The sequence below is a fragment of the Anastrepha obliqua genome, chromosome 1 (genome assembly GCF_027943255.1).
Source record: "Anastrepha obliqua isolate idAnaObli1 chromosome 1, idAnaObli1_1.0, whole genome shotgun sequence".
NCBI lineage: Eukaryota > Metazoa > Arthropoda > Insecta > Diptera > Tephritidae > Anastrepha > Anastrepha obliqua.
The window spans coordinates 18,155,677-18,178,631 of NC_072892.1; the positions used below are offsets into that span (position 1 = coordinate 18,155,677).

Sequence of the window (22,955 nt, forward strand, 5' to 3'; positions counted from 1 at the left end):
TATAGGGAATGAGTTAACATTAACATAACATAATATACTTTAACATAACATAACATTACATAACATAAAATAACATAACATAACATAACATAACATAACATAACATAACATAACATAACATAACATAACATAACATAACATAACATAACATAACATAACATAACATAACATAACATAACATAACATAACATAACATAACATAACATAACATAACATAACATAACATAACATAACATAACATAACATAACATAACATAACATAACATAACATAACATAACATAACATAACATAACATAACATAACATAACATAACATAACATAACATAACATAACATAACATAACATAACATAACATAACATAACATAACATAACATAACATAACATAACATAACATAACATAACATAACATAACATAACATAACATAACATAACATAACATAACATAAAATAACATAACTTAATATGCTGTTCAAGCAAGGTAACGACGCATGAGCAAGATAACGACGCATTTTTTGGTGCGTGCAGCTGGCTACATAGAATTATAAGACGTTATCACGTCAAAAAATAATAATAACATTAAAACAACAGGTATTATTAACAAACTTGGTTTTATTTTAAATTCTTCAAGTAAATCAAATTAATAATAATCAATAAGAAAGCATATGCAAATACAAATACATGAATTTATATATGTACATATGCGCATATACATACACATATACGCTCACTTAAGTAGGAGAGAGCAAGATGTCGAACGTTGCCGTTCGTTTGCTTTGTTTGCTTTGTCGTTCGCTCCGCGCTTTCGCTTGCAGTTCATTCAAGGTAACGGCAATGAGCAAGGTAACACTAATGAGCAAGGTAACGACACATTTTTTCGTGCGTGCAGCCTGTTAAATCGAATTATAAGACGTTATCACGTCAAAAAGACCGTGTAAAAAGAGAGTTGGGTGTACTTTAAAAGATATTGCCATGAAAAAAGAAAGCTGGTGGCCATTTTTGCATACTGTTCAGCACTATGCGCCCAAAAAAGGCGCGATAGCTACTAATAATAAAAACTAATAATAAAAAAGTAATAATAATAATTTCTGCATATTTATCTATATTAGAAAAAACTGTTTTTGGGTTATGACGTTCTTCCAGCAAACAAGCGACACATGCATTTAAGGAAATCGCTTGAAATTATCAAAAACTACTTGATAAGTGCTTGAGTAGTTAAAACGAACTATTGTCCGCTTCTTCTCTGCGGAAAAAAGGAATAATTACTTGGAACCACCTAAGAAAGCTTAAAGAAATCTCGTTCATATAATCATATTTTTGATTTTTGTAAAAATATAAGTGAGTGCGTGACCCTGTGACATGTGACATACATATGTACATAAATACTAAAAGGGCAAAGAGGGGAAATTGAGAATTGTCTAATGAGGCCAGCCATTTCGTTTTGTTTTTACCCTCCATATAAAATATCCAAAAGCTTCGTAGTCAATTACCAACTAGTGTACAATAAAAACAAAAACAAAACGTTGGTGCAGAAAAGTTATGGTAAATATTGTATTACATTTACTAATACATATGTACAGGGTATGGGGAGGTATGTATATTCTGAACCTATGTGGATTTTATAATGGCAACAAAGATAGATAAATACTTCTAATATATTTAGAGCTCCCCGTTAAAAAAATTATATTCAGCTCGAAATTTAAGATTAATATTAGATAAAATTTAACTGAATCTACATTTTGTTGTTGAGCTTGGCGTATGTAATGATACAGCGCACATATCGAGTACAGCTGCATATATACAGGAAAACATACATAAAAACAAAGCTCGATTACACACACACACACACACACACATGCATACGTATGTAGATGCTATACTAAATGAAAAAAGAGAGATATAATTTAAGAACCACTTGATATTGATGAGATATAATACAAAACGATTTGATGTATTAGTTAAGTAAAATTTTACTAGCCGACTTAAAGTAAATTTAAGATTTATTTTTAAACAATTTACAAAGCATAAGAGTACATATAAATAATTATAATAGTAATGAAATAAACTTCATAACCTTCTAAATTCATTGAGATAAATATACGAGTATGTATGCACTTGATTTGAGAGTAGAATTTGACGGCAAACAGCTGTCGAATGTGGTAAGTAAGAGCCCAGCACCCACTACTCTACTCGAGTGAACGAACTGTAAAAGTAAAACTCAATGTAAAAGTAACTCAAAGTTAGCAGATACCTCAGCTAACGTACATATTTACATATTACCGCTGCCCATTTGACACATGTTGCTCCATATTTGCAGGCGTGTGCAATTGCTAAGCAACCCAAGTGACCACAACAGTTCGGACCGCAGGTGAGCTTTGTTTTTGAAGCAGTTCTCTTTTTGTATCCGAAAACCGTTCATCTCAGCCAGTGCTCGACAGTTGACATTTTAATGCGTAAATGAAAAATGAAAAGTTTCAAAGCTAAAGCCAGTTCATTACCGCTTTTTAATGGACGAATATCCGATTCATCGATATCGAGTAACTCCTCATCGAATGCAATTGCGTTTAAATCCAAGAAGCGGGCTACGTTCAATGGAGTTATGCAACCGAAAATCTTCACCATATCCAGCTCTGCATCATCAGCGCTATCGTTGCTGAAGGATGAGTCTCAAAAGTATGCGCAGCTTCAAACATCTGCAAATGTGCATAATGGAGGCAGTGTCGGCCCCGAGATGCATAACTATGAAAAACTTAGAGTGGTGGGACAAGGTAAGTTACAAGTATAATATGTAGGTGCATACAATGCTCGCATACATACATACGTACATATGTACACATATTTGGTATAATGTATGTATAGTATGAACGCGATATATATAGGGGATTTCAAAAGTGACGCCTAGATATGAGGAATGAGAGATTCCTAGAGGGTCAAGTACAGAGTTTGATTGAAAAGTAATGAGCCTTATTTTTTTTAAGCAGTTTTATTAAACCTTTTGGTTTATACAACTAATATTCTTCAAAATAGGGCCCTTGAGCGTCAATATACTCCTGGTAGCGGTCTTTCCACTGCAGGAAACATTTTTTAAACTCATCCGCCGGAATCGCGTTCAATTCGGCTGTCACAATTTTTTGGATCGCCTCGATGGAGTCAAAACGCCTCCCCTTCAGCTTTCTTTTCAGGCGCGGGAACAAGAAGAAGTGAGGAGGGGACAGGTCTGGGCTGTAGGGAGGATGGGGAAGCACCGGAACCCCCATCTTGGCCAATGCAGAGGTGCAGAGGAAGGCGGTGTGCGCCGGCGCATTGTCGTGATGAAGGGTCCAATTGTTGACGAGGCCAGGCCGAACCCGGGCGACGCGGTTTTTTAGCCGAAGGAGCACTTCTTTGTAAAATGCCGCGTTTACAGTGCTTCCTGGAGGTACAAACTCCTTGCGGACGATGCCTCGAGAGTCGAAAAAGATTATCAGCTGCATTTTCGCCACTGCAAAATCCTAACACACTTTTAAAACAGCTTTTACGCGCGTACGATGTTGACTGCACCGCTGCTGCCAGCGAACTGGGACCGGTTGCTAGTGAAAGGGGAAGGTCCAACGATCATTTTCCCCCACCAGCCGATTCGGTTGATCGCTTGGCAGACGCTCCGTGCGGGAAGGCTCATTACTTTTCAATCAAACCCTGTAAATGCAGATGCACTACTTTACACGATGGAAAAACACGTTCTAATTATTGAAATTTATTGTGAAATTTATTTATTCGGCCACCGTAGCCGAATGGGTTGGTGCGTGACTACCATTCGGAATTCACAGAGAGAACGTTGGTTCGAATCTCGGTGAAACACCAAAATTAAGAAAAACATTTTTCTAATAGCGGTTGCCCCTCGGCAGGCAATGGCAATCCTCCGAGTGTATTTCTGCCATGAAAAAGCTCCTCATAAAATTATCTGTCATTCGGAGTCGGCTTAAAACTGTAGGCCCCTTCATTTGTGGAACTTCATCAAGACGCACACCACAAATAGGAGAAGGAGCTCGGCCAAACACCCAAAAAGGGTGTAGGCGCCAATTATACATATATATTAATATTATGAAAATGTTCGATCTTTAAGAACAACATAACACAAAATTCTTGATTCTTTTGGTGGAAATAATCGTTCGTATGAGTCAAGACAATTCAAAGCAAGGATGATAGACTTGCAAATAAAAAAACACAGATCAAAATCTTTTGACCATGAATTCAAAGGTTAGTGAAAAAATTCCAAGAAACTGATTCTGTCGGGGATAGCAAAACGATTGACAAACCACGCACAGGACTTTCTATTGAGAATATTGCTGCTGTAGCGCAAAGTGTTGCTGAGCAACCTTCAAGAGTTTTCGATGTTCTCGACAATTCGAATTCATGGATCGACTGTTTGGCAGATTTTGATTGTAGACGTGCCCATGGTAAACATTTACAATCTGTGGCAGAAGAAAAGAACCGGTTTTTTAATAATAGTCCCTCTCAAGGGCTACGACGCCAGTGCTAACTCAGGTTAGTGTCGTGCGAAACTTTCCCATAAACGCAACCAAACAAAAATGAGTGAGAAGTACGCGAAGCGTTTTGAGGCGGTATTTTCATGCACGCATTCGAAAGGGCCAAAAGTGATTAAAAAATCAAAAAAGTTTGTTGTGATGTGGAATCAGCGGTATAAAGTGTACAAAAATATTGATGACTTTTCCGAGCACGGTCTGAAGTGAGTGACGACAAATAAGCAGGATAAGGTAATCGTCCAACTTTTTAAGCGGGACTCTTCTTTGTGACTACGCCAAACATGATTAGTTTCTGCTAAAAAGGGAATAGATGTGAGTATCAACACCATCGAACGTTGACTGAAGGAGGCGAACATACCTACCGTCCCACATCATCAAAACCACTGCTCTCAGAGAAATAGGTACATTCAGAAACAACAAAACAAGAAAATGGCGTCACAGTATTGGACTGGCCTTCTCAGTCCCCAGACGCCAACCCCATTGAAAATGTGTGGGGAAATATGAAATCACGTCTTGCCGAAAAGCGCGCCCATGATTTAAAGCAACTCGTGCGTCAAGTTCGCAAAATTTAGTCCTGTTTGTCGACGAGCTACGCAGAAAAACTGGTTCAAAGCATGAAGAAGATGCCAGGCTATACTCGACAACGATGGAGACTACACGGCCTATTGAGTAATTGCGACTCGTAGTTTTGTGCATACTTTCATGTAAAAAATTTTTAAATAGATATATCTTTTGTACTTCATGAATAATCGCGGTTCCTTTTTTCTGACACAGACTGTAAATGATTTAATTTTTCAAATATATAATTGCTAAAATCCGTATTTTGAACAAAAGTAGTGATTTCAGGAATATACATTTTTACATGTTTCATTTTAAGACCACATTTGGGCACGTCTTTTGAAAGACCTTTTATTTATTATACTATATATTGATAAGCCAAAAATGTATATTAGTCTGTTGAGTTTAAGTTTATTAAATTTTGCAAATAAATATAGTTTTAAATTTTTTTTTAAATGTAATAATAAACTATTCGCAGGTTCATTTGGAGTGGCAATTTTATATCGGCGCAAAGTTGATAATCATCACATTGTATTTAAGCAGATAAATTTAGCCGACTTAACGCCATCCGAACGCGACTTGGCTATGAACGAGGTGGAGGTATTTTCCAAACTCCATCATCCGAATATAATAAGGTAATTCTGTGGAAGATCTAAAGGTACGGTGACCATAAACATCAATCAAATAATAATAATTTTGTATCTGTATTGTGCCCAATGGCCGACACTTTGACCTAAAAGATCTTTCGTGTCCAAATATGTATGAATAAACAATTCATGACAATTTTTAATACAACAATAATACAAGGTCCGATACACGAAGTGTAACCAACTTCAGACCGCTCACGAAGCTGATGCACGGGACTCAATTGTCTGTCAGTTGGCTCAAAGTATTGTTTCCAAGCGCGCGGAAGCATTTTTTCGAGAGTAAATCCCAACCAGCGATTCTTCGTGAGCTCGAGCACCTTAAAGTAAATAAAGTTTTTGTTTATCACACCGCTACTCATTACACTGATACTGGTAGCATCGCGAAACGTCATGGAGGTGGTCATCAAAAGACTGCAACGTCAGGTGAAATGATTCAAAAAGTGAAGAAGCGACTTGAGCGAAATCCTCGACCCCCGTCGAAATGCCATTCAAATGGCGAAAGAACTGAAAATATATGACCGTAGCATCCGCCACATATTGAAAAATGATCTCAAAGTCAAACCTTACAAGAACCAAAAGGCGCATGATCTCACACCAAAGCAGCAACAAGTCAGACTTGAGAGAGCGAAGGAGTTGCTTCGCTTGGTCGAAAGCGGTAAATTTTCGAACATTCTGTGTTCTGACGAGAAAATTTTTCCAAATTGAGCAATTTCAGAGGGCACAAAATACCTGCAAGTCACATTCGGACAGCTTGCGATTCGTTTCTGGACCGTCTCAAGGCCATAGTCAAGGCAAAAGGAGGTCATATCGAGCAAAAGTAAAATGATTATTAATTTTGTATATTTAAACTAGCGTACCCTCCCCCGCTTCGCTAGGCGATAAATTCAATGATTTGCTAAAAGAGAATAAAATTAATACAAAACAAAGCAAGTTTTTTGATACAATTTCATTCGAACTTTATTGTAACACTTTTTGGTGAATAATGACGATGGTTTGCCAACTCGTGAGCAGGCTACATACAATTGTCCATGAGAAAAAATTGGGTATTCTAAATTAATACCGCACATTTGTAGAGACTGTCCTTGCGCCTTATTAATTGTCATAGCGAAGGCAAGGCGAATAGGGAACTGCAAACATTTGTAATCAAATGGTAAACCCGTCGGAATCAGTGATCTTCTCCTTTGTACTTCCCTTTCAAAATTGTTGCTTCGATAACGTTACCCAATACCTTCTTCAAAGCGAGTCTGGTACCGTCGCAAAGTCGTGGCACATTAATGTTGCGCAGCATAATAATCGGTGCTGCAATTTTTAATCGTAAATTATGAGGTGGTAAGCCTGGCAAATCGAGTGAGTTTAAGAATTCAGTTGGATAATTTACGACCTCATCTTGATGAGTAATAGAGTCCATTGACTTATATGCAACTTTGTCACCGGGTATTTGATCCAAAATAGCTGCATTTATATCATTGACGTCCTTATTTTTCCCAGCTAAAATTGCTCTTTCGTTGAGTCAATCATGGTTTTTGTAATGTTGAACTATGTTTGGAAATACACTCTGTATCAATGCCTATTTAGACAGTGCAAAAGTGCAGAAGTTGTTAGGCAATGTAATCATTCCTGTTGGATCGACAGACATTTGGCCATTTCCGATTTTCAGTAATTGGTGTGAAAATTCAGCTGCTGATGGATCGTTCTGTAGTTGAACACGTACGTTTGTAGCAAGTGTAAGCGTGTTTACATGTCTCCATAAATACGATGATTTTAAGCCTGCATTGATTTCATCTGCAGCCGTAGATTTTGGGATCACAGGTAATGTTTGCCTGAAATCTCCAGCCAATAAAATCATGGCACCTCCAAAGACTGTTTGGCTTCCTCGTAGATCTTTCAAAGTTCTATCAAGTGCTTCCAATGGTTTCTTGTGTGCCATAGTACACTCGTCCCATACGATGAGCTAACATACTTTAAGAACTTTTTCCATTCCAGATGTTTTCGAAATATTACATGTTGGTGTTTCATTTACCTGCATATTCAAAGGCAACTTTAATGCAAAGTGTGCTGTGCGACCGCCTTCCAGTAATGTAGCCGCAGTTCCGGAAGAAGCGAGTGCAACGTTATTATCTGATCGAAGTGTTGCTAATATCAATGAAATCAAAAAGGTCTTTCCTGTTCCCCCAGAAGCATCCAAGAAAAACAATCCATCAGTTCCATGGCTAACATTATTCATGACTGTATCATAAACATGTTGTTGTTTATGTTTACTCCCCGTCGAAAAAAATTTGCAACTTAGCAACACGACACAAATCGTTTCACAATAACGAAAAATTCGCATATTTATTCAAAAAAAGTTGTACATATAAAATGAATGTTAATTCGAAACTTAATCTAAGAATCGAGCAAGTTCTGCGGCAATTTTCACTAAAAACACAATTTGTACAATATTTTAATTTTTTCTTTTTTTTATATGAAGAAATTATTAAAAAAAAATTTTTTTTGCTAAAAACCTTCCCCTAGTGGATCCCTATAATATGAAAAAAGAACGAATAAAATTGGCCTCGTATCGGACCAAAAAAATGCGTACAAACGAACATCATTTCATTTTTATATATATAGATTTCACACATTTTTTACTTTGAATTGAATAAAAGTAATTTTCCAAATGTATGGCCTTTCTAATTAGTTACAATTCGAGTGCGGACCCTGTACATACAGCATGCATTTGGTTCCATGATAGTCTTCCTATGTAATGAAATAAGCAAAAATTTTAATAAAATAGAATTAGTATAAGCACCAATTATTGTAAGTCGTTCTAAAAAGTAAAAAAAATAATAATAATAAAACATAGTTTAGCATTTCATACACAAATTTTACATATTTCAGTTACCTGGGCAGTTTCATTCGGGACAATGCATTGCTGATCGAAATGGAGTACGCCGATGGTGGTACCCTTGCTCAGGTCATAGCCGATCGGCCGCTGAAAGATTATTTTCCGGAACGCTATATCATTGCAGTGTTTGAGCAGATTTCAAGTGCCATTAATTATATGCATTCCGAAAATATATTGCATCGGTAAGAACTTACAAATATTACAAATATAATCTACATATGTACATACATACATATAAATAATCATATGCTCGTATACATTTATATATATATGTACAGCACATAATGGCGGGCCATGATGGAAAGAATAATGAGATGGCGCCTATCGTGCACACTTCGCCTGAAGTACAACAATGCCAATAAAAACTGAAAGCAGCGATTTGTTGTCCATTAATAGTACATTAAAAATCCGCTTGAATTAAAATCCTAGCTGATCCTTTTTTCGAGATAAGTGGATTTTAGCATTTTCGAAAATAATTTCATAATTAAGCGATAATGTATCTTGGCGGTGCTATTATTTAAGCGTGCAAGTGTATGTGTTTGTGTGTGTGTCCATATACATACGTGATAAAGCACTAAACTCGCTATTTCGATTAATCAAATAAAATTTGTTTAAAAAACACGGCTATGCAGCGCATTGTATACCGGGCACTCCGGCAACAGAAAATAGAAGCCTATTCTTTTCATAGCCGCTCATTTTCATTTGTACCTTGTTCATCAGTAACAAGTAATCTCTTCAGAAATTTCGTTATTTATGGTCTGCAAGATCATGGAAAAAAATATTCTTTCAACTCACTTAGATCATAAATGCGATCACGAAGAAAATAGGTTGAAATTATGTGCAACATGTGGTAAAAAAATCGTTTTTGGCAACCGTCAAAGATCAGAATTTTTAATTACTGAAAATCTTGCTGGTTTAATTAAAAAGCATGTCAACGATAATTTTGACGAGTCCAATTCTAAATTTCCCATTAGCATTTGTAGTACTTGTCGAAAAACTATAATGGAACGAGAGAAGGGTAATGCAAAGAGGCCACTTCCAACAATGCCTAACTACGAGGACATGAAGTTAGCAAAAGAAACAAGAACCAGAATTGTAATTGTTTTATATGTCTAACGGCACGATACAAAGGTCACTCTAAAATAGTTAAGAGCAGTGGTCATGTACGCATTTTTCATATTATAATAGATGAAAGTTGTGGTCTTTATGGAGCTGCTTCAAATGCTCAACTTCCCTCTACAAGTGGACATAGTACTGCTGAAAAGAGAACGTCCATGAACATTTGCAGTAAATGTTTTCAAAAAATTGGCAAAGGTGTGCGTCATTCTTGTGGCGCAGGTCCTGCTTCATCTCGTGCTCGTGAAAACGCCTTGAGTTTAGTAGAAAAACTACCAGAAAAGCAACAAAACCAAGTTGTAACATCGATTTAACGAAAAAGGTCCGAAGCAAGTACGAACGATGGTGATATTTTATTAAATACAACAGGGTCTAAAATGAGGGTAACTTTGAATAAAAAAATTGAAAACGAATTTTTTTCAATACTGAAGAGTTAGACACATTCCAATCGACTACTGGAGCATCTCAAAATCAAATGAATAAAATGACCAATTTCATTAGAAGTGTTGCTTTGGCCATCAAAATTGAAGTTAGTAGCAAAAAATTATCAGGGTGAAATTTTCGAGGGTAATGCCTGCCGAAAACTTCTGCAAGAATCGGATAAACTACTTGATCCTGAAATTTACCAGCATGTTGGTCCTTTGAAATTACAGCCATACGTCGCTGCTTTTAGGACAATGAATAAAATTGTACATGACTGTTTCTCCACGCAACGTGCAAATATTACCGATTTAGATGAGAACTTAAAACAACTTCGCAAATATCTAGAAAGTACAGGAACATCTCAGTCTCTAAAACTGCATATTATTCTTGATCACTTGAAAGAGGGCATGTCATTATTAAACAACGATGGTCTGGGTTTGTGGTCAGAACAGGCTGGTGAATCTGTTCACAGAGAATTTTTAAAATTTTGGGAAAGATTCAAAATAAATTTAATAAATGATTCTTCATATTCCCGCCGTTTAAAAAAAGCGGTTGTTACTTTTTCTTCACAGCATTTACATGCCCAAGTTATTATTAATTTCATTCCTACATTAATTTTATAGTGAGAAGTTAGTAATTTTGAAGTGGATTAGGCCTACAGGGGATACCACATAAATAAAAACGCGCCAGGATATTATCTCGTTAGATGATGAGGAAAGATATCGCTTAATTATGAAAAAATTTTCGAAAATGCTAAAATCCACTTATCTCGAAAAAAGGATCAGCTAGGATTTTAATTCAAGTGTATTTTTAATGTACTATTAATGGACAACAAATCGCCGCTTTCAGTTTTTATTGGCATTTTAGGTCAACCTGTTTCTACTTCAGGCGAAGTGTGCGTGGTGCCGTTACTTTGCTCTCAGCAAATTTGACAATAAGTGTCGTTGTATTAGCACCAGTATGGCCCAGATTACCATTTTCGTAACTTGATATAGCATTTTTTTATTATTTAGTTTCGGAGTTTTAGTTCTTTTTCATGACATTTTTTTAACCTGTTCTAATTAAAATGTAATGTTTATAATTTTGTAAAATATAATTTTTTAAGAATCAGTTCAATAATTCACTCAGTTCACTCATCGCATTGCCCGCGATTGCAGTGTTGCATAGCTTTGGATATAAAAAAAAAAACACTAAAATGCCCATTTAAAGAAAATAAAATACTAAATTTTTATTGAATTACTTAAAGAACTTTGTACGCGTCAACACATTGTTTTTAAAATGTGCGTTTTTCTAAATAAATGTTAGTTATGTACAATTTAATTTTTTGTTTTTGTTTTTAAGTTTTTTTGTTAAAAGAAACTCTTTTGTTAAGAGAGCGACTTTTTTGCTATGTTTGAGGTTATATAACAAGATAAGGTACTTTTGTAAAAATTTCGTTTGGTTTCTTCAGTATTTTTTGGTATTTTTTTGCTTAGTTTTACTATGAATACACCTAGTGATGCCCAATGTCCCACTAAGGATTGAGGACCAGAAGACACGATTACACTTCTACGGTTTTAATTCGCATTCAGTAAATTCAAACGCTTTTTAAAATGTGTAAAAAAGTTGTCAATGTTAAGGAGAGTTGAGAGAGGGACATTTAATATTCTTGCATAACCTTAAAAGGAGCAAAAAATTAAATTTGCACTTTCAAAATAAAAAATTGTATAAGATTCAACAAATTTTCATTAACACTAAAATCTTCTCAGAGTAACCTTTTCTAATCTTCTTTTGTTTAATAATACCGTTTTTTTTTAACTTACAGTTTTACAGCATTAAATTAGAAATAAGAAACAAACACCAAACTTAAAAATGTTCGCATTTTGGGTATAAAAAAGCACTAAATTTATTGCGAAGAGCAAATGGGTGGCAACACTGCACAACTCAGCTAATGTGACGTCACCCACTCTCTGATGAGCGCAATCTTGTTTCTATCATTCCTGATGGCGGGTAAACTTTTTCGTTATTCATTCCTAACAGATTCGTATTTGTTGTAACATAAGTGCATAAAATATGAAAGAGATAGAGAGAGAGCAGTTGCTATACAGTTATGTAAATAATAAATTTCTCAATTTGTCAACACAATTCTGCATTAAATTCTAAGAAAAAAAGGCCACTAGAGCATAGTTCTAAAATCAATTTAGAAAACTCCAAAATTAGAAAGAAGCTATCTCCAAATTAGTACGAAGTTAATTTAAAGACATTGACGAAAATATTATAAATGTAGCTTTTTTTGAACAACCTTGTACTCGGGGATTTTTTGGTATTAAAAATTTAGGTTTGATATAACGGGTGATTTTTTAGCTATTATCTTTTTAAACAGTTGGTTTAAACAGTTGACGCACGTTTCGTGTTTTGTTTCACTGTCGCACATCTTCAGTTTGGTCTATAATTTAACCATGAATCGTCTTACAAACGAACAACTCTTGCAAATCATTGAATTTTATTATAAAAATGCGTGTTCTGTTAAGAAAGTTTAAGGCGCGCTTCTTCCATTTTATGGGCAGTTTAATCGACCTACTGAAGCGGCTATTCGAGCTATTGCGACTAAATTTAGAACCAAATTTACATTATTGACTTTCTCTAAGATGTAATTGCTCTTCCTCGTTATTAGAAGCTCCCTATTTTCCAAATATGTTTATATAATTTCTTTAAATATTTAAATGAATTACATATAATGTTGGAATTGCAACTACACAAAATCTTAAAAAATTATTGTACATTGAATAAATTTAGTTTAAAATAATGTTGTGTGAAATAACTGATTAATTCATTTTTTTTGACGTGATAACGTCTTATAATTCGATTTAACAGGCTGTATGCACGAAAAAATGTGTCGTTACCTTGCTCATTAGTGTTACCTTGCTCATTGCCGTTACCTTGCTCCATGTGACGTTACCTTGCTCATTGCCGTTACCTTGGATGAACTGCAAGCGAAAGCGCGAAACGAACGACAAAGCAAACAAAGGAAACGAACGGCAACGTTCGACATCTTGCTCTCTCCTACTTAAGTGAGCGTATATGTGTATGTATATGCGCATATGTACATATATAAATTCACGTATTTGTATTTGCATATGCCTTCTTATTGATTATTATTAATTTGATTTACTTGAAGAATTGAAAATAAAATCAAGTTTGTTAATAATACCTGTTGTTTTAATGTTATTATTATTTTTTGACGTGATAACTACTTATAATTCTATGTAGCCGGCTGCACGGCTTATCTTGCTCATGCGTCGTTACCTTGCTTGAACAGCATGTTATGTTATGTTATATGTTATGTTATGTTATGTTATGTTATGTTATGTTATGTTATGTTATGTTATGTTATGTTATGTTATGTTATGTTATGTTATGTTATGTTATGTTATGTTATGTTATGTTATGTTATGTTATGTTATGTTATGTTATGTTATGTTATGTTATGTTATGCAAAATTTTCAAAAGAAAATTTTAATTTTATTTGTTTGATAAATATTTTGTATGGATATAGAGAATGAGTTAACATTAACATAACATAATATAACACAACACAACACAACACAACACAACACAACATAACATAACATAACATAACATAACATAACATAACATAACATAACATAACATAACATAACATAACATAACATAACATAACATAACATAACATAACATAACATAACATAACATAACATAACATAACATAACATAACATAACATAACATAACATAACATAACATAACATAACATAACATAACATAACAAAACATAACATAACATAACAAATTACCCCGTATTAAAGCACTTATCAACAGCTTTCATTTGATACCCATATTGTACATACACAACCAAAGGTTACCCGGGTCCACGTTTTGACCTATATCTCGAGACCCCAGTCACGGAGCGGCATGAAAAATACTCTGTACTAAAGCATTCACCAACAGCTTCAATTTGATATCCATATTGTACAAACACATTCTAGGGTCCACGTTTTGGTCTCTATCTCGAGACCCTAGTCACGGAGCGGCATGAAAAATACTCTGGACTAAAGCATTCACCAACAGCTTCCATTTGATACCCATGTTGTACATACACATCCGAAGGTTACCCGGGTCCACGTTTTGACCTATATCTCGAGCCCTATTTCCAAAATAAAATATAATCCATGATACTCGTGGATGATGTAGCTTTCGAATGGTGAAAGAATTTTTAAAATCGGTCCAGTAGTTTTGAGCCTATTCATTACAAACAAACAAAGTTTTCCTCTTTATAATATTAGTATAGAGTATAGACAACATATCTTATAAGGTATATGGTAAATATTACTATACATTTTTTCCTTCATATACATATAATAAAAAAATTAATAATAATAACATTAAAACAACAGGTATTATTAACAAACTTGATTTTATTTTAAATTCTTCAAGTGAATCAAATTAATAATAATCAATAAGAAGGCATATGCAAATACAAATACGTGAATTTATATATATACATATGCGCATATACATACATATATACGCTCACTTAAGTAGGAGAGAGCAAGATGTCGAACGTTGCCGTTCGTTTGCTTTGTCGTTCGTTCCGCGCTTTCGCTTGCAGTTCATGCAATGCAATGAGCAAGGTAACACTAAAGAGCAAGGTAACACTAATGAGCAAGGTAACACTAAAGAGCAAGGTAACGACACATTTTTTCGTGCGTGCAGCCTGTTAAATCGAATTATAAGACGTTATCACGTCAAAAAATAGATTATTGACTGCGCTACTTTTAATAATTTTGCAAGATATTTTCTTTGTTTTGCAGGGATTTGAAAACGGCAAATGTGTTCTTGAATAAACGTGGCATTGTAAAGATTGGTGATTTTGGAATATCAAAAATAATGAATACAAAAGTTCTGGCACAAACGGTTCTGGGAACGCCGTACTACTTCAGTCCCGAAATGGTAAAACAATAATATTTATTTTGAAACCAATTACAATATTTCCTAAGCTTTTGAAAGTGTTATTTACTATTTTCTGGAGTTTCGTTAGGGGTGTAAAACTGTTTTTCAGTTAAACACAAAAAAAAAAATTTAATTACCAATATTTTGGGTGCCTTATGAAGAATGTCCGTGGCCGCCGTACCATTCGAAAATACCAATACTCCTCGGCAGTTAATGGCAAACCTTCGAATGTATTTTTTTCCATGAAAAACTTCTCAAAAAAAACTGCAGTTTGGAGGCGGGCGCCGTCAAACTGGTTCTCCCATTTGTGGAAAGCATCAAGGCGCACACCACAAATATAAGGAGGAGTTCGGCCAAATACCCAAAAATAGCCTAAGACTAATTATATAAAGGGTTTTCCAATAACAGGTGTTAGGTGTTAAACAGGAGAGATGATTAACAATTTTTTATGGCCGGAATTGGATGGTATTGATCTGGACAACGTTTGTTTTCAACAAGACGGCGCTACGTGCCACACAAGCAACGAAACCATTGATCTTTTACGGGAAAAGTCTCCGGACCGTGTTATCTCTCGAAGAGGTGATCACAATTGGCCACTAAGATCTTGTGATTTAACACCTTGTGACTTTTTTCTTTGGGGCCACGTCAAAGGGAAGGTCTACGCCACCAGCCCAGGGTCGATTCAAGACCTCAAAGATGGAGTTCGTGAGGCTATCGAGGACATAGGGCAGCCACTTTGCAATTCGGTTATGGAAAATTTCATGAAAAGGATATTGACCTGTAAACGTGGTCGTGGTGGTCATTTGCCTACTTTCCTCATCCACAAAGTTGCTGAGCCAAAAATTTATGCCTCACTGTGCAAATTGTTAACTGCTGAAAATAAATTATGCTTATGTGCAGTGCTTTTTTGGTGATTTGCTAACCAGTTCGGAAGATATTCCTATCGAAAGTTTACAAAAGCACCCATCGAGTGTAATAACATTCGAGTGACGAATATTACATTTCTGATTTAGTAATAGTATCTTTCAGTATTTTAGAATTAAATCATGTTGTTGTAGCAGCATAAACAATCCCTATACATCACTTCAACGACAGTCTTTGGCCGGATATAAATCCGGGTCGTTCCGGTTACGTAGAACCGACTGTCGTGGCAACAGCATTCTGTAAGCTGACTGATACATACGAGTATTTTATGATCTAATATTTCTACTGTAAATACATAAAAATAGGACCTCTCGAAGATTAAAAGCATCAAGAAATATTTTTCTAATTTTTTAAGATTTTTTGCTTTGTTCTTTAAATAAAACTTTGTCAGAAAAAATAGACAAATATTGTAACGCTGATAGTATTGAACGTAGATACTTGAGGCTCTTCCTTAGACACTAAGCTAATTTGACCTGATGTACCGATTCCAATGCGCCTGCAATCGCATAAAGCGTACCAGTCGTTTCTTCTTCGTGCTAACTGCTGCCAATACCTTCTCCACTTTCAACGCAAAAGAGATATTTCTTTTTCTCTACCACCATCAACAGGCATCGCTTCATAGCGAGGACTTTACTTTTCAGTTGCCTACTTAAAGGTTTATATACAGTTAGAGGTCCGAAAAAAAGCGAATTTTCCGGAATTTTTTCAGAGAAAACTTTTAAATTTATTGATCTCACAATTTTTATATATAGTATTTTATGTTATCTTTTAAGTGTATTTTAAGACTTAGTGTTAGTAAAAATATTTATTTGGAAAGGAGCTACAGCTGATCTCCGGGAGCTCCTCTCAAAAAAGACTTTTGCGGTGACCACTATATCTCTGAACTGGATTCTCTGAAATTAAAAAAAACCAAACAGATTTCGTTAAAGTAATGTTAAATCTAGTAATTAATCGAAGGAATAGCAAAATAATTTTTTTTGTAAAAATGCCGGTTTCTAAAAAAAAAAAAACAAAAAAATCGATTTTCACCAAAATTTCGGCCTTAAATCTTATATATAAAAAGGGAGACGTTTTTTTGTGTTCGTTAGTCGCCGATTCACGCCTAAACGCATTCACCGATTTTAATCAAACTTTCACAGATCATTGGTATTGGTTCATAGATGGTTTATGTGAAGTTTTAAAGAAATCGGTAAAAGTATGCGTGAGTTGTGTAAGTGTGAAAAATACAATATTTGCGTGTTTCCCTTATACGGACATTACGTAACGGAATGAGAATACACGCAAATAAATAGAATATACACAGCCATGAATAACATTGTTTGGATGTCGAGTGACGTATGCGACGGTATTATTCGTAACGCAATAGTTGTCCTCTCTTTTCTTTCCTTTTTATGCATGCGTGACACGGCATCAAAGCACATTGCTTTTTTTTAAACTGGAAAAATATTTTGAGCTTCATTTGAACGTTTTATGATTTAGATAAAATAAAAATTCGTTAAATATATATTATTTGATTCCATTAATAACCATAAGCCTGTATTTTTCAAAGTTCAAAGTTTTTGGACAAATATTGAAACGTTTATATATAAATGCGCAAATGTAAAAGTTTAGATGGATTTAAAAAATACGAAATTATTCAGCGGTTGAATCCATACATTTTTTGAAATCCATAAATATGGATCGACAGTCGCAATAAATGTTCTTTTAAAAAATAAAATGTGTTTATTTGATGGTAGCTCGAGTATTAAGATCAGGTTTCTATTAGTATAACTTTGTTCATGGGTTTGCGTAATTTTTTTGTGGTGAAAGTCTAAAACCAAGAAAAGAAAACGCGAAAGCCGACGAGCAAAATGTAAAAAATAAATCCTTTTGTATGTATATATACTCGAAAAGATTATGCTAACACTTTTTTCATGCATTTAGGTAGACAATTTTATATGGGCAAACGCACGTTTACGAGATAAATGCCTAAAAGCAGGTATAACTAAAATAGCGCTCTCAGGGATTTCTGTTACAATACTTTTGTAAATTTCATGCTCCAAGTGTTCGAGCATTGGTATAGCGCTGAAGACAAAATTATCAAAATCACAATTGGTTAGCTGAAAGAGCAATACTGGCTGCGAAAAATAAGGATGTTGGTCAATTGATTGCGAATATTTTAAATGATGTGCCTGGTGAGATGGTAACATTTAAATCAATTGATACAGTTATAAATCAAGATGACGCTGTAAATTATCCAACAGAATTTTTAAATTCCTTGGATTTACCTGGACTGCCGGCTCATCGCTTACAATTGAAAGTTGGTGCACCAATTATTTTACTTAGAAATTTAAATCAGCCACGATTGTGTAACGGAACAAGATTAGCAGTCAAAAAGGTCATGAATAATCTTATTGAAGCAACAATTTTAAAAGGAAAATTCAAAGGTGAAGACGTATTGATTCCGCGTATTCCGCTGATCCCACCAGATTTAGCTTTTGACTTCAAAAGATTGCAATTTCCAATACGTCTTGCATTTGCAATGACAATAAACAAAGCACAAGGACAATCGCTGGAATTACGCTGAATTGACTTAGAATATCCATGCTTCTCCCACGGACAATTATATGTATCATGTTCACGTGTAGGAAAGCCATCTGTTTATTTATACCACAACTCAGGGCAAAACAAAAAATGTAGTTTACGAAAAGGCTTTGCGTTAGTTTAAGTGTAAAATTAACATTAACTTTATATTGTAAAAAAAGAATAAATACACATAGAGTGAATCTAAGTCGAGTGTTCATTATTCATTTCTAATTTTGATATGCCTAGCGAAGCAGGCAGAGGGTCCGCTAGTTGTTTATAAAAAAATGTATCGGTGAGAAAAAATCTTCAATTAAAGACTAGGAAGTTTGAAAAGCCTTTTCTAACTTGCGTGCAACTTTGAAAATATTCACTAGAAAATAAATTTAAAAAAATCGATTTTTTGAAAACTCTAACTGTATATAACCCATTAATCCAAAGCATAACTTGTTGGCATGAGATATTCGGTATTTATGCGAAGTCTCTTACTACTTCAACTATGACTAACAGCTGGGTTGTTGAGGCCGCTGATATTAATATCGCAAGCATGCATAGGTCAGCAATTGTGCGCTTGTATCCCATCTGAGACCTCATGTGGTATCAAACGGCTCAAAGAAGTCTTTCAAAATTCTGACTGACCTGACATTATTAGTCAATGTCATTTTACGAAACTTAGGAGATACAAAAATAAAGATAGAACCATTTAGGCAACTAATTTACGCTCTGTCGAATACGGCTTTCAACTCGACAAAGAGATGGTGTGTGGCGGTTTTTTTCAAGCCACGTATCTCTCACTCTGGATGTACAACTTATTGATTTTGCCAATTTTGACATATGGTTGCCTAGTTTGGTGGGTAGCTCTTCAGAAAGGCTACAACATCACTAAACTGAAGAGGCATATAGAACATGTCCCACTGCTGCCGTCATCGTCATTTTGCACTTCCTTCCCGTTGATCTTCCAGTTAAATCCATTGCTGCTCAGAGCGCTATTGGGTTGAAGGAGATTGGCCTCTGGAAGCAACTTCCTGTAGGATATAGTAGCATCTTGAAGCAGATCTCCCCTTCCTTCTCTGTTATTCGCACTGATCTCTTCATCCGCAAACTGGGTTTTGAGGGTTGTGCTAGGATTATCTTTCCGAGTAGGCAAGATTGGAAAGAGAGGAGAGTCGGCACGGATATAGGTATCTCTGTTTTCACTGACGGATCGAAAATGGAGTCCGGAGTGGGAGCGGGGATTTTCTCTAAATCAGCCAATATTTCAGTCTCCTCTACGCTGCCGGAAACGAGCAGCGTTTTTCAAGCAGAGGTCTGCGCGATTCTGCAAGCATGTAGAATGCTTAGAGATCGCTGTTGGGAGGGAGACATTCACATTTTTTCCCGATAGTCAAGCTGCGATCAAGGCCTTGTCGTCGCCGTATTGCAGCTCTCTTCTGGTTAACTCCTGTAAGGAGGAACTCAAACGTCTCGAACGTACAGGACCGGCTTCAGTTGTCCCCTTATCAGACATCGGTGTCCCCTTGACCGTTGTTAAAGGGAAACTGCACAATTTCTTTCTAAAAAAAGCGCAAGACAGATGGAGGTCTGTCTCATCGTGTGCTATTTCAAAAGCACTATGGCCTCAATATGATAGAAACAGGCCGCCATGCAATTTCCAAACTCACTGCGGTGTTCACTGGTCACTAGGTGATCGGTACTCATGCGGAGAAGCTTGGATTTCGGTACAACCCCTATTGCAGAAGCTGAGGGGATCCTGCAGAGAAAGAGACTGTTGAGCACTTTCTCTGCAAATGTCCGGCTCTGGCGGCTAGACGCTTGAGATTCTTTAGCGAGCCCTTTGGGGATGGCCTGAGGAAACTCTCCAGCCTAGATCCCTTTTCTCTCCTCCACTACATCAACAGCACTGGATGGCTGTAGATAGTTTTCTCTTCCTTAAGGAAGGTAGGAAGTGGTCCACATTATGGTATTAAAACGGCACGTAAGTGGTACTTGAAGTGTACCTGTGGTACTCTTGCCATGAAACCTACCTACCTACCTAAGGGTGCGGCCAGAGTGAACGCTGATGCCGAGCCGAGCCGAGCCGAGCTTATTGACGCTTATTTTCATGCGAGAAGAAAATTTGTATATAACACAGTGAATGCGAGAATCAGCGCTGAAATTCTGTTTATTCCATGTGTTTTGCTCTTATGTCATTTAATTTTGTTGTTCATTTGTGTTTATAAAATTGCTGTACACGGTAATGGATTCATCTGATGACGAGTATTTTGCTTCTCCTAGTGTGATTAAAGCAATTATTAACACAAACGAGTTTGGAAAACATCCAATTACACTAAAAAGGAATGAACTTGGTGAATTTCATCATTTATATAATGATTTTTGCATCACGATAATGCACCGTCTCACACTGCACTCGTTCTTCATGACCATTTCGCCAAAAATTCCACGCATATCGTTCCGCAACCCCCGTATTCGCCTGATTTGGCTCCGAGTGACTTCTGGCTATTCCCAAAACTCAAGAGGCCACTCCGGGGAACGCGTTTCGAGTCGATTGAGGAGATAGAAGCTGAATCGAAGAAGGTGCTGATGGCTACTCCGGAAATGGACTATTTGGCATGTTTCGGGGATTGGAAAAATCGTTGGCATAGGTGTATTTTATCGAGAGGGGATTATTTTGAAGGGGATGAAATTGATTTACAAGAATAAATAAAGATTTTTCATTTTACAACCAAATTCACCTTACTTTTTGCCCACAGGTAAAAAAAGAAAATATTAATCCTGGCAATCCTAATAAGGATAATGGAAAACTTTTATCAAATTATTAAATAGATATGGTTTAGAACAGAAAATATATGGTTTTCATATTATTTATTTCTTTATTCTTTATTCAAGCGCTTTGGCATAAACAATATTTTTTGTTTTTCTATTTGTTTTTGAGTAAATATATAATGTTGTTGGCTTCCCAACACGTGAACAGCCAACGTATAGTTGACCATAGGTGAATACTGGTTCTTCTAAATTCATCCCGCATATTTCTAAAGTTTGCCCTTGTGATTTATTGATAGTTATCGCAAATGCAAAACGAATGGGCAGTTGCAAACGCTTGAATTCAAATGGCAATTCAGGTGGAATCATTGGAATTCTTGGTATTAGAACGTCTTCATTCTTGAATTTGCCAATTAAAATAGTTGCTTGGATAACATTATTCATCAATCGTTTGACTACTTCATTTTGTTCTTGACGTTCTTCTGATGTCGCGTTATTCCGGGCATTTCTCGTGCGCCTATTATTATTTGTCGAACGACCAATATGATTACGTGATTGTCTTGGCATTTGTACTGTAATAAACATGATTGTAATTATGGTATTCTGAGATTTTAAAACATGTTTTTTTTTTTCAATTTTGTGGATTATATTTTCGATGCATATGTGTTTAAAAGCCCAAGTCCACATGGTCAGGATTATTTTATTTTGTTGTGATTTTCTTAAATCATCTCTTTTCTTCTGAAAATTGTTGACAATTTGCATGAGAAGACTATTAATTTTTTCATTAAAGTTACGCATTTTTCGTGCTCTTCTTTTGCATCTTTTAATAATTTCTTTTGTTTTTTCATTTTTTTACCATTTTTTTCACTCATGGCGTATTGTAGCTTATCGCATATGAACCGAAAAAATAAATCCACAAAGCATAATTTCATTTGTACATTCGGATTTCACATTAAATGCTCAAATTTCGTAAGAAATTATTCACTGTTCCAAAAAACCACTTCAAAAAAATACACAAAAAATGTTTACACTTTGCACTTACGTCTTCTCCTTATGGCGTCCAAATCAGAAAGAAATATTGACACATTGTAACTCACACTGTCAATTTGACAGTTCAGTTCCGCACCAAGCGTTAAAAAAGTAAACGACATTATGGCTGGTTCGAAAGAACGCTGTACGCGTTGCCGGTGTTCCGAATTACAACCAAACTTTACGAAACCCATTTTCAATACTTACTTAACAATGTCCACGTTTTGGCATATATTTCCAGACCCTAGTCATCAATAGGTATGAAAATTACTCCGTATTAAAATACTTATCAACAGCTTTCATTTGATACCCATATTGTACAAACACATCCTAGCGTTACCCGGGTCCACGTTTTGGCCTATTTCTCGAGACCCTGGTATCCGATTCTTAAAATTTCAAAACACAAACCTTCTCCACATGTGTTTCTTCAATGTGGCAAAGTTTGGTTAAAATCGGTTGAGCCATTCTCCGTAAAGTTCATCACAACGCGAAAAACGGCTGAATTTTTATATAAAGGTTGTCAAAAAAGTCTTGCGGTATTTCCGCAAGCTTGTCTTTGCAAG

The 22,955-nt window shown here is 35.5% G+C and overlaps 1 protein-coding gene across 1 annotated transcript in view; it reads left to right on the forward strand.

The window, feature by feature from the left end:
* Window positions 1-2,463: 2,463 nt before the first annotated feature.
* The window catches only part of LOC129235911 (serine/threonine-protein kinase Nek8), a 39,066-nt gene continuing 18,574 nt past the window's right edge, over window positions 2,464-22,955 (forward strand). The window contains exons 1-4 of the mRNA XM_054869985.1: window positions 2,464-2,767; window positions 5,559-5,715; window positions 8,605-8,793; window positions 14,979-15,117. Coding sequence (XP_054725960.1) covers window positions 2,464-2,767; window positions 5,559-5,715; window positions 8,605-8,793; window positions 14,979-15,117 — 789 coding nt within the window. The remainder of the gene's footprint in view (window positions 2,768-5,558; window positions 5,716-8,604; window positions 8,794-14,978; window positions 15,118-22,955) is intronic.